This window comes from Artemia sp. Qi Xiang Cuo, chromosome 11 (assembly GCF_049724085.1).
Source record: "Artemia sp. Qi Xiang Cuo chromosome 11, ASM4972408v1, whole genome shotgun sequence".
Classification (NCBI taxonomy): Eukaryota; Metazoa; Arthropoda; class Branchiopoda; order Anostraca; family Artemiidae; genus Artemia; species Artemia sp. Qi Xiang Cuo.
The window spans coordinates 7,129,031-7,141,877 of record NC_142804.1 but is presented as its reverse complement, the minus strand read 5'-3'; the positions used below and the strand labels follow the sequence as shown (position 1 = coordinate 7,141,877).

Here is a 12,847-nt window from a genome sequence, read left to right as displayed (position 1 = left end):
ATCCCCCTCTTTCCTCCATAATAGTTATGAAACATCAACTCCAACAGTTATTGCTCCCCCGAAAGACTTCGCCCCAACAAGGCATAAACAAGTGGCACAAACTACGTTAGAGGAACGGAGAAAAACTGTGACTGATGGATTTCGTGACAGGTCTGACACATGGCATTCCTTCTGGCACACTATTGCTAGCCCACTCAAGCAGATGGAGGAATGGTAACCTATTCTTACCAGCAATAAAGCGCTTTGTCATAAAAGAAATAACAGATAATGATAATCCAATTGTTTTACTTTTAGACAACCATGACAGCCACTTAGAGGTGCGTGTGGTCGACCTGTGTAAGAGGTTTGGCATCACAACGCTTACCCTTCCCACCCCACTGTTCACATAAGTTGCAACCCCTGGACGTTAGAGTCTTTGGACCATTTAATTGGGAACTAAAACAAAAAATAAACAAGTAGCATGATCTGAATCTGTGGCAGAGCGTTCTTATGAGCTATATTTGTAGATTCTCCCGTAGAAACATAATTTCATCATTCAGGTCTACGCGAATATATCCTTTGAGTTACGATGTTTTTTTGAAAGTTGCTTTCCTTCCCTTTTTAGTTACTGATAGAACACTCATATCTTAAGAATCGATTGGCAAATCTCCTTCAGAATATCCTGATCTAGATGCTAGCGAAATGACTGCTAAAAGTCGTTTTTTTTTTTTTTTTTTTTTTTGTTTTTAGAATTGATTGAAACCCGAAAATAAGTTGTAGAAACTTTTTGAGAGGTAGAACTCGAAACGCCAGAAAAGAAAGAACTCCAAGACAAACAGAAAGCAAAGGAAACGACGAACATGCGTGAACACAAAGCTAGAAAAACAACTGAATAACAAAAAAAAGTTCAGGCTTCAAGTGAAAATCACAAAGCCAATCAGACCATGAAACTGAAGAATGAAAATTTCAGCTGGAGGATGGAAATTTTGACGGATCGCTTCATGGTGAACCATCTGAACCATCTAAAGAATTTAAAGCTTTATAATCTGTTACTGCTGGTGAATGCCCGTTGATAAGATTCTCTATCACTAAAGGGTCAAAAAGAGAAGTTTTTTAATGCGCTAAGACCATGGAAATCACCGAAAATAAAGTAAAAGTAAGTTTCTTAATATAACACGAGGATAAATCCTTGTTTCAAGAGATAGAAGACATAGCTTATGACTGCAAACCTGACTTGGTTGTCACACTACCTCTCCCAAAAGGCACTGGTGGAACTTAGCTACGATATCGAAACGTAGCTACGCTTAAAAGCGAAAATAAAACACCAAAAATATGTGGTTCTACAAACAGCACCATCGCAAATTTTAACGGCAACACGCTATGGCACACAACCCAGTACTAACCTACAAAAATGCCGGGAACGACGCAAGTGTTAATTACAAGTCATTGATACCCTGTAACGTTGTATATATTCACTGCGGAGCCCTCCTCTTCCCCGAAGAAAAAGAAGCAAACAAAGATGATTAATTTGGAGATTGCTGCTTGAATGGTCAACTTATGCTGCCACATCCAAAGTTTCCAAATGAATTTGTTTGCCTTTTTTAACGACGTCACTCGCTCTTTAATGAGTTTCACAGACGAATCAAAATTTAAACTCATATCTTGCTTTAGCTTATTCACCGTAAGCGATGATCAAACTATGAACAGTAGCTATGTTTTCAGCCTCTAAGTATCTGGACAAGTTTAACACAGAATAAATTTGGCAGCACATCCAGCAAAAACCCCTAAAGGTAATTTTGAACCACCTTCAAATGGCAAGTGTTCTTGCCATTAAAACTTTCGACATTAAAACTTAAAACGAACAGAAATTATTCCGTATATAAAAGGGGCTGTCCCCTCCTCAACGCCTTGCTCTTTACGCTAAAGTTTTTTATTGTTTTAAAAAATAAAGTTGTGAGACAGAGTCAAACTTTAGAGTAAAGAGCAAGGCGTTGAGGAGGGGACAGGCCCTTTCATATAGGGAATAATTTCTGTTCGTTTTAAGTTTTAATGTCGCTCCTTACTTTCAGTTTAAAAAGCTTGTCTTTTTTATTTAATTCCTGATCGTTTTTTAGTTAATGCAGGTTTTATTTTGGTTCACCGTCATTGAATAAGTAAACAAAATTTTGTTCCAATTCTATAAAAATGACCCCTTAATCACAAAGGCCGTTAGGTAGAATAAATAGCTCTTATGAAAGTACTAAAAAATCTTTGGCTTAAAGAGCAAGGCATTGACTAGAAGGTGAACCCAATCATATAGCTAATAGTTTTTTGTTCGTTTTAATTTTTGATGTTGCTCCTTACTTTCAGTTGAAAAACTTGTTTTTTTATATTTAATTTCTGATTGTTTTTTAAATAATGATGGAAATTCGGCGCCCCCTTCATATCAATGTCCCTTCCCCCATGAAAACGTCCTCCATGAAAAGATCCTCCCATATAACCCCCGACCCACCCCACCCCCCACTACCAGAAAAAATTCCCCCTGAAAATGTCTGTATACTTCCCAATAACCAATACTATATGTTAACATTGGGTAAAGTTCATAACTTTCAGCCCTCCCCCTGGGGGCTTCGAGGGATTAAGTCATCCTAAAAGACATATTTATAAGATTTTCGACTATGCTAAACAAAATAGCTATCTCAAAATTTTGATCGGGTGACTTTGGGATAAAAATGAGCGTGGGAGGGGGTCTAGTTGCCCTCCATTGTTTTAGGTCAATTAAAATGGGCACTAGAACTTTTAATTTCCGTTTCAATGAGCCCTCTCACGATATTCTAGGACCACTAGGTCGATACGATCACCCCTGGAAAAAAAAAAAAAAAAAAAAAAAAAAAAAAAAAACACACATCCTCGATCTTTCTTCTGGCAAAAAAAGGAAAATTCCACATTTTTGTAGATAGGAGCTTGAAACTTCTAAAGTATTTTTCTCTGATACGTTGAATGTGATTGTGTGATTTTCATAAGGGTTCTATAGCTTTTAGGGGATCTTTCAAAATATTTTCGAACATAAGCCAAATATTTTTAGGAACGTAACATCTAATGAGTAAGACTAAACTTGATAAAATTAATATATTTTAAATTACCATTGGAATCTGATTCTTTTAGTGTAACTATTGGTATCAAAATTCCATTTTTTAAAGTTTTGGTTACCATAGCTTTAAGTAGAGCCGGGTCACTCCTTACTTAAAGTTCGTTACCACGAACTGTTTGAAAACGTCAAAAGCTTTTCTATGCAAACTGTAAAACCAAACCTGCTTCAGAGGGGCTTTAATGCTTTACATTTTGGAGGACGACTTTTCCAACAATATCTTGTCAATACATTTATTTGTGTTGAACATGATCGCATCCAATAGATATAATTTAACCTGAAAATCTTTATCGCTGATAACTACGTAGGTGTTACAAGACTTATCAGCAACGTAGCTGAGAAACAGACAGCAGTTGTTGGTGAAAAAGTAGTGCTACCCTCATCATTCACCGGATTAATACGCTACTATGCTGAACATTTTTAAGATACATTTGCTATTGTTCTTCACCATATATCACCAGATTTCTTCATGATAATAACTTGCAATCATGATTTTCCAGAAATTAAAGAAGTAGCGCGTATTATATCTGATTAATAATTTTTACGAGTATTAATACTTTTAGAAAAAACTTGTCATACCTAGAGCTAAAAAAATGGGAGTGGAGTTATTGGAAATAATTTCAAAAAGTGACAAAAGTTTAGAACCGACTATTGACAAAATTTGACAATTGGAAAAAATTAACAAAAACTTACAATTGACAATAATATTGACAATTGACAATAATAAGTTGAGTTACGGCTTAATTCCTGCTCTCGCTTTAGTTTGAATCTCACTTTTTACTTTGATTTGAAATGTTTTTAATCTTTATTTAGTGAAAATTAAAAGCAAGATAAAAATTCAGAACGTACAGAATTAACATGTACATGAGCAGGGATACTCCCTTACTTGTAGCTTTGGCCCAAAGGGGCCCAAAATGTTAGCCTTATAAATTCTATTTGTTAGATGTTAAAATGTTTATTTACAAGCTGAGAATGACAGTTTTGTGCCATATTTTCCTTAGAGTTAAGTTTATAGACTTCCTATATATTACTTGTTTTTTTTGTTTTTATATCTTTTTTATCTGAAAAGCCTCAAACTCTAAAGGGAATGTGCTATTTTATTTTTAAACCTCAAAGCAGTAGAAAAAATACTGAAGCACTCATCAGCTTAAAAAACGATGAAAAGGATCTCAACCTCCCTGATTAAGCATTAGCAATACCTTGAATTTGATGAGGTTAGGAGCAACTAATTGACAATAAAACAATTTGGCGTTATGCGCGGTATGGGTCAACAATTAATAAACTTCCTATTTGTTGTTAATTTTTGTTTTCTTCAGAAAAGAACACTGCTTTTCTCAATAATCAGTTATTGTTCAGATTTTATTTTCTAAACATCAAAAAACGTGCTCAACTATTTTTTTTTTTTTTAATCCCACCTCCTCTCCTCTCGGTAACATAATAATCTTTTTCACTTAATTTCAAACTTTAATGTTTTTCAATTAATTTCAAACTTTAACAAAAAAACGTGCTCAGCTATCAAACAAAAAAAAGCTTTTCAAACTTTGGGAGTCTGACCTGTCTCCTTTTCAATGCCAAGGATAGTAAATATTTAATAACTAAAACCTGAAAATAAACGTGCAAATATATTTACTAAACTAAAACAATGTTTATTTTTTTGAATATCAGAACAATTATCCAAAATCACATACAGCCTGATATCTTTCAAAATTAGAATAAAAAACTTTCCTCTTCAAAATTTCAGTCGTGGTAATTTTTAGATAAATTTAAGACACCGTGATTTGTAATTTCAAGCTGAAACCCAGATATCAAACCTGATTAATTGGCATTATTTCTTCTTTAATTTAGTTAAACCATTTCAATAATGTAAGAATTACACACGAATTTATATGCACTGACATTTATGGAAGACATCTACTTGAACGTAAGCCAAGCTTTGGGATTATCCACTAAAAATTTTTCGACAATGGAACTACTGAGACCTCTATTACTCATTTTTGGTACAACGTTGTCAAAGATATGTGTATAACCATGACCGCCAAATTTAGTTAGGCGATGCTTTGTGTGAATATCATGAGATAATAGAATTCGGTCTTCAAAATTTTCATCGACAAGCTGCCAGATACGTTGAATTCGTTGAGCATCTGATGGCATATCAATTGCTTCGTTGAGTTGATAATAAGAGCACTCAATTCCAAATAAGTCGAATTCACAGTAACATCCAAGTTCAGCAAATTCTGATAGTTGTCCTTCGTCAAAAATTGTTCCTGGAAATATTGTAAATTAAGCTTTGTAAGTTAGCTTGTTCAATATTTGTGTTTCTCTTATCATACTACTACTACTACTACTAACAACTCATCGCAGCACCAAGCCGCCTGAGGCCAACACAGCTACGCACGCTCCTCCTCCACCCCAATCTATTCAATGCCTCCCTTTTTACACCCGCCCACGAAGTTCCCATTTCCTTTAAATCTTTCTTTATGACGTCCTCCCACCCCAGATGGGGACGACCTGCTTTCCGTTTAGCCCTAGATGGTTGGTCGAAAAGAACAATCTTCGGCAATCTGTCACCCTTCATCCGCACAACATGCCCCAACCACCTCAACCTTTCTTTCATTATAGACCTAGAAAACGGTATTGAACCACATTTTTCGTATAGCCTATTGTTTGAAATACGGTTAGTCAGCCGGGTACCCAGAACAATCCTTAAGCAATTTCTCTGGAAAACATCTAGCAAATCTTCATCCGCTTTTCGGAGCGTCCATGCTTCAGAGCCATATTTGACCACTGTCATCACTGTAGCTTCTAAGATTCTAATCTTGGTTTGCAGACTTATCTTCCTATTCTTCCAGACTTTTTTTAACTGTGAAAAAACACCCTGAGCCTTGGCTATGCTATTTTTAACATCTTCACTGCTCCCACCGTCTTTACTAATAATACTACCAAGATAAGTGAAACTGCACACCTGATCAATCTTTTCATTACCCAACATCACCTTTTCATCGTCACTTATTCCTAGCCTTAGTGACTTAGTCTTCCTAACATTAATTTTCAAACCAATACTAGCACCCTGAACTCGCAAAACCTCTAAAACTTCATTCATTTTGCTCACACTATCATCTAGGATGCTTAAATCATCAGCATAATCCAAGTCCAGGAGACTTTTCCTCCCCATTTGATTCCGTGGTCTCCCATTGCCTTTCCTGTGCTCCTTAAAACAAAGTCCATCAAAATAATCCATATAAAGGGGGATAGAACACAACCCTGCTTAACTCCTGATTTAATACAAAACCAGCTGCTAACCTCATTTCATACCTTAACCGCAGCAGTGTTATTCTCGTACATAGCACTAATCACTTTAATGTATTTGTCTGGTATACCATACAAGGATAAAACCTTTACTAAAGCTCCTCTATCAACAGAATCGAACGCTTGCTCATAATCTATAAAACTGAGGACCAAAGGTGTTTGAAAACTTAGGCACTTCTCAATTATTAACCTAAGAGTGAAAATTTGGTCAACACATCCAGTTGAGTCTTAGAAGAAAGAAAATTTCGGAAGATTTTTTTTCTATTTAGGTAAGCGAGGGGACTCAAATTTCAGATTCGAAATTTGAACTCTGTAAGGCCTGCACACACAAAAAAAAGCCCAAGTATGTTAAATTCACAGTAAGAACGAAGCTCGACAAATTCAAACACCTACCCTTCTTCAAAAGGGTTTCTGGAAGTGTGATCAATTTAGCTTCCTTGAGGTTGACCAGGTTTTTGTTTTGGGTTGTTAGATGGTTTTTTCCCTCGTCCTAATTCCCATATATGTAACAATAAAGGCCCAATATTGGCAGTTTCTAGATTTCAAAAGCAATTTAACAGAGTAAGGTGGTAAAAGTCATTTTTTTTTCAGTTTATGTCAGTCCAACCTGAGATTAAGTTTTCTGATATTTCCTCTGTATTTGCAAGAACTTATGGACCACGATACTGCAAGAAATGCAGGCATCTGAAATAAATTCTTCGGACAAGCCAGAGCCAGCTTAAACAAGCCAGAAGGTAGTTTTCCATAAGTCTGTAGCCAGAATTCAAATATCCTATTTCAGGCATTGGGGTCCAGACACGAGTCCTTTTCATGACAATTATATGATCATGAATTATTATTATTATATGGATCTATTCGCATGCAGTTTTTGGCAAAGTCAGCACAACAAAATCCAGCCCGAATAAAATTCAACCCACACAAAACTCAACCCATTTAAAATCCCGCTGCTAGAAACCTTATCGCAGGATAACTGACCATGGGAGTAGCACATAAGGAGACAACTAGCCATAGGGTTACATAGTCACAGAAGAAGTTCCAAAAGTAGAGAGTGGTTTGGGTTTGATGAGGCTTTGTAAACGTGAGTTTTTGAAGGGATTAGACAGTAGCGATGATTTGATAAGGATACCAACATTGCAACGTAGCAAAATTAAGGATACAAACGTAGCAACGTAGCAAAATTAAGAATACCAACGTGGCAACGTAGCAAAATTAAGGATACCAACGTAGCAACGTAGCAAAATTAAGGATATCAATGTAGCAACGTAGCAAAATTTCAAACATACATCTTGTGGACAAGGTCTTATCACTCAGAATTCTCTCTTCGGTTAATCCACTATTTGTTCTTTTTAAGTAATATTAAGTAATTTAAAGCTACAAAATCAGATCTCCTTCGATCAGCTGAAACTAGTGCTTTTGAAATAGAAAAGCAAAACATACCCATGTCAGCAAGTTCACCTAAAAAACTTATTGCTTACTTATAGCTTCTACAACCAAATGCTAACATTTGCCAAATTAGTTTTTGCATTAATTAAAGCTTGACTTTGAATTACACTGAAAATTTTTTTGCTGACTATAAGCCTTTTTGCTTATAAGACTAGAAGTCTTATAAGCCTGTATAAGACTATAAGCCTTTTTATCAGTTATTTGCTGAAATAAGCCAGAATTTACCTAAATGTACTGTAATGTACTAAATATACCATGCCTGAGAGGAATCCTAAATATATGCTGGCAACAAAGAGTCAGCAATTCTGAAATTCGTTGTGAAATGAGCTAGCCTGTTATTGTTGCTGTCCTCATATAGAAAAAGGGGACAAATTTGGGACACGTCCTTTGCATGCAACAACGCTTATTTTCGACAAGCCTACATCTTCAGCTTGCACCGAGAGGACAAGATAATTTTATTAGGCCCGTTTTTTAGCACTAAGATCTTACATCTAAGATCTCACATCTTTCTGCAAAGATTATCGTTTTTTAACTCATCTTTGTTCTAAGATCTTACAGCTCACAGATGTTAGCAAAAAGTGTGAAGACCGCCACTGTTTTGCCATATAGAATAATGATGAGAGAACTTTGATGATCTACTCATCATTGCTCTCAGACTGCTGATCAGAGCAGAAGGATGAAAGACGTTTGCACAAAAACGACCAAAGATGTAAGATCTTTGTTCAAATATTTTACTTTTAAGCGTTTTCTGACAAAAGATGTAAGATCTTAGCACATTGATGAGTGAAAAAACAGGCCTATTATTGCATTCATTAGTTTCAGAACTATCCAGTCGCTGAGCCAGAATATAAAACTGCTTCGAATTGTTCTTAGAGCATGATCTAAGCTTGCTAAGAAAATATACTTATTTTTGTGTTTTATAGCACATTTTTATATCTAAACAACACAAAGCGAATTCCATAAATTTGTAACTCGGTAGATGGCTGAAGTCGAGTTTTAGCTTCAGAATAATATAGAAACTATCGTCGTACATTTGAAAATTAGCTTCTTAGGACTGTAGGGAAATAACATACAAAGCTTGCACTGGGAAAAAAATCAGTAAAGTACCAAGGACATCAAATTAAAAGAATTCCCCCCCCCTGGACCTACGCTTACAATTAATTTTCATGATGCACTACAAAATTATCGGTGATTATCAGGATTGCAAAATTATGACTGTAAACAATGCAATATGTAGAACTTACGATCAAGGTGAGACATGGCCACTTTGCTCACATCCCCACCTGCTTCCTGGAATATCCTGATTATTTCAAAGGGTGATTCTGGATTCCTGCCAGGATGAAAACTCACGGGACAACCGAGCTCTGATTGAACAAGGGCGGTAGCTTCAATCACTTTTTTCTCGAAATCTAAAAATGAAATTTGGGATAAACTCTTTTATTTTAATTTCTCTATTCACATTGGTTGATTTCAAACACAGTTGCTAAATTTTTGGAATCTACAAAAAAACAGGGCTCAGAAAAATAGGTTCTTTGAAAATTTGATTTTGGAAAATCAAAAAAGTTTTAAGCACTCAAACCTATCATTAAATTAGTATTGGAACTAACTTGCATGGTATGAAGTAAAAATGGAAAGTTATAAACGCAAGAAACTGAATATCAACGAGATAAATAAAGTTTATTCTAAAAGATTTGACCAAATCTTAAATTCCGCTTCGAATCTAAAATTTTTGGAGCTTAAAAGGATAACTTTATAGCTTCGGATGGCACTTCTTATGCAATTTTATGCTTCTTTTCTATCTTGAATCTAAAAAAAGGTAGATTTCTGACTGAAAAACTAATGTCGAGCGCGGGGAATACACCTAAATAAGTCTTCTAAAGGGCACCTGTACTCCTCCTTCTTGCCACAACTGGTGGTGGCTTTCCAAAGGGCCACCACTCCTGCTTGCTTCTTTCATTTCATAGGATTACTTTTGAAAGAAATTCTGACAGACAGTTAGGATTAAAACACCCAAAAACTTTGGTAGTTGAGATAAAAAGTTATCTAAAAGCTTTCCTACTACAGCTTCCTTCCTACTACAGAAGTAAGATAGTATCTACAATACAGAAACTCAAATATGAGTATTATGGCTAATTATCACCAAATGTGGTTGAGACGTCCATTTTAGTAATATGAATGACACTAACACAGAGTCACTCTCCCCTACAAATGCCAAATTGATCCTAGAACTAGATTCGTTGTAACTAAAACAGTGTAACATCACCTCTGACTTTAATTTAGATAAAGAAACAGCAAACACTTTTGGTGAATGTACTGATGACAAGTGCTGATATGATGTGCTAATGACAAACACTTTGATGCATGTGCTGAGGACATACACACTCTTTCTTTACATTTACTCGCACGTACTTAGGTACTTGTCCTTCATCCTTCCCTCCTTCCTCCTAAATTTAAGTCTCTCCCTGAATCCCTTCCTACGACAGAAGTCTAATAAGCTACCAACAATACAGGCACGCAGATACAAGTGTAGTTTTTTATTTTCACCAAGTATCCTAGTACATTAATTTTCAAATTTAATTTTCTAATCGATCCAGACTTTGAAAAGGCGGAAATAGAACATGGTTACGTCAACTGTAACTGATTAAATTTGGTTGAGAAACATTAAATAGTTCTGGTAAACAATCTGATGAGCAAAATATATATATATGCCTTAGGTACTTAGGCCCTTCCTTTTTTACCACGGAGAGTGAACCAATCCCTGACTCTAAAATGACAGAAATTACTCATCAGGTATTATTTTTGTCCAATTCCCGTCGAAATTTAAATATCATCCTGGGCATTATTTTGAATGGATGAATTCAGAGATTTTCTTTTTTAAAGATCAGAGCTGGAATTAGTCCCAATCCCCAGAAACCATAACTAGCACATTAACTCGTACTTCTTTCCACCAAGATTTTTTAAGAGTCAACAATAGTATCTAGTAAGATTCTCTTGTGACAAAGGACTGCGGTCTCTTTCCCCCAACATAGGCTGAAACGAGTAGGAACACCGATAGACAGAACCAGGTCGTTTTATGTCAGTTTTTAAAATATATAAGCTCAACAAATGTCAGAATAAGTTAAGTCCCATAAATATACAGCTATGATGCTCACTCATGCTTCTAATTAAGTTTATTAATGATCTGTCAACCCTTTTTGCTAGACAAACTGATTACAAGAATATATGAATTCTTCTCCTTGTGTCCCCACAGAAATTGCATTGGATTTATATCACTAATAGACATAATTAGGACACTAGTTATGACTTTCTCCAAAGTTTCGTTGAGATATAACGATCCTTTTTGAGATATGACCATATCCTGACAATTTTGATTTAAGGACCCCCCCTCCCCCAAATTGAATGGAATCCGTCGATAAGCCCAAAATAATTTCCCATGAAAAGTATTCAACGATATCTCTCCGAGTCCCGTCTTCATGGAAGACGGGCCCGTATCTAATTGAATTTGATACGGACTCGCAGAAAACACAACTAAGACACAAGCTCCTTGTTAGCACCATTTTTGGTTTAGATCCAACATTATCATGTGCTAAATGTCCTAGCAGCAGGAATCTAGCAGCCCCTCCTCCATCATTCTTCTACAAAGATTGGGTTGATTCAGGTTTGACTGGGGTTCATAAATCCATGTTGGTGGATATCATAATGGCATTTTTCTACGACATTGTTTTCCTCCACAGCGGTTAGACTATGTCCAAACACCTAAAGTTCCAATTAGAAAATTCGATTTTACTTGTCATCAAGTCTGTTTAAGATAAAAAAAAATCAGTAAATGTTTGAGTAAAAGGATTCTAAAGAAAATACAACCCAAGAACCCACAAACGAAATGGATGGAATGAAATGAAAAGGATTTCTTTCAGTCTGCTTTTTGGTTCAAGCTTCATTTACTGAATTACCAAAAATTTGAACTTATTAAAAATCCCATAAGAAACAAAAACAATTATCAGATTGTACTTTTGAGAATAAATCCTTAAAATTTCAGAAGAAACATAGCATTTCAAACTAGGATCTCAGAGAGATAATTTCTCGTTGTGCGCGAGTCCGAGATTATATGATCTTCAAGAAGTTGTTTTCTGGACCTCGGACAGTTTTCTTTTGTATTCTTTCTTATAGAATTAATAGGTTTAGAAATGATTTATGGTTTCTTCTCGGAAATCAATGGGAAGCTTTCACTCTTCAGAAAAACTTTCTTCTCTGTTTTTCCATCTCCATACCAAAAAACACTTTGAAGTTTCGAATTTCTGCCTCTGGCAGTTTCAGAGCCGCAAACCGCTGATCTCGATAGTATAAAAACGAAAAAAAAGTAGCTTTGTTCTATAAGATAATTACGTGAAAAACGAATTGTAAATAATTCGTAAGAACCCTCCACTCCCATTTGTACCCCCTAATTCTGAAACCCCCTGTTTCATGTATATGCAAAAGTATCTTACATAGAAAACAAAAAGCTCCATTCCTATTAAGAATTTTTGAAAAAAACTACGTTTTCTAAAGAGTTAAAGAGGCTGAGTTACAAGGTCGAACCTTAAAACGTACAGGGATTAGGAGGCACAGTTGGGGGGCTGCCGCCCCCAAACCCCGCTTTCGCAGCCTTTAAATATAAAAAAAAATTTCTTTAAACTGAAAGTAAGGAGCGACATTAAAACTTAAAACGAACAGAAATTATTCCGTATATGAAAGAGGCTGTGCCCTCCTCAACGCCTCGCTCTTTACGCTAAAGTTTGACTTTCTCACAACTCTTTTTTTAAACAATAAAAACTTTAGCGTAAAGAGCGAGGCGTTGAGGAGAGCACAGCCTCTTTCATATACGGAGATAATTTCTGTTCGTTTTAAGTTTTAATGTCGCTCCTTACTTTCAGTTTAAAGAAATTTTTTTATATTTAAAGGCTGCGAAAGCGAGAAATTTGGGGGCGGCAGCTAACTGTGCCTCTAATCCTGTAC

General features: G+C 35.7%; 1 protein-coding gene across 1 annotated transcript in view; it reads right to left on the bottom strand.

The window, feature by feature from the left end:
• Positions 1-4,715: 4,715 nt before the first annotated feature.
• LOC148946585 (N-acetyltaurine hydrolase) overlaps positions 4,716-12,847 on the bottom strand; it is a 45,624-nt gene continuing 37,492 nt past the window's right edge. Inside the window, exons 6-7 of the mRNA XM_089097161.1 lie at positions 9,100-9,264; positions 4,716-5,370 (exon numbers count right to left, since the gene is read on the bottom strand). Of these exons, the coding sequence (XP_088953287.1) occupies positions 5,018-5,370; positions 9,100-9,264 (518 nt within the window). The 3' untranslated portion in view covers positions 4,716-5,017. The remainder of the gene's footprint in view (positions 5,371-9,099; positions 9,265-12,847) is intronic.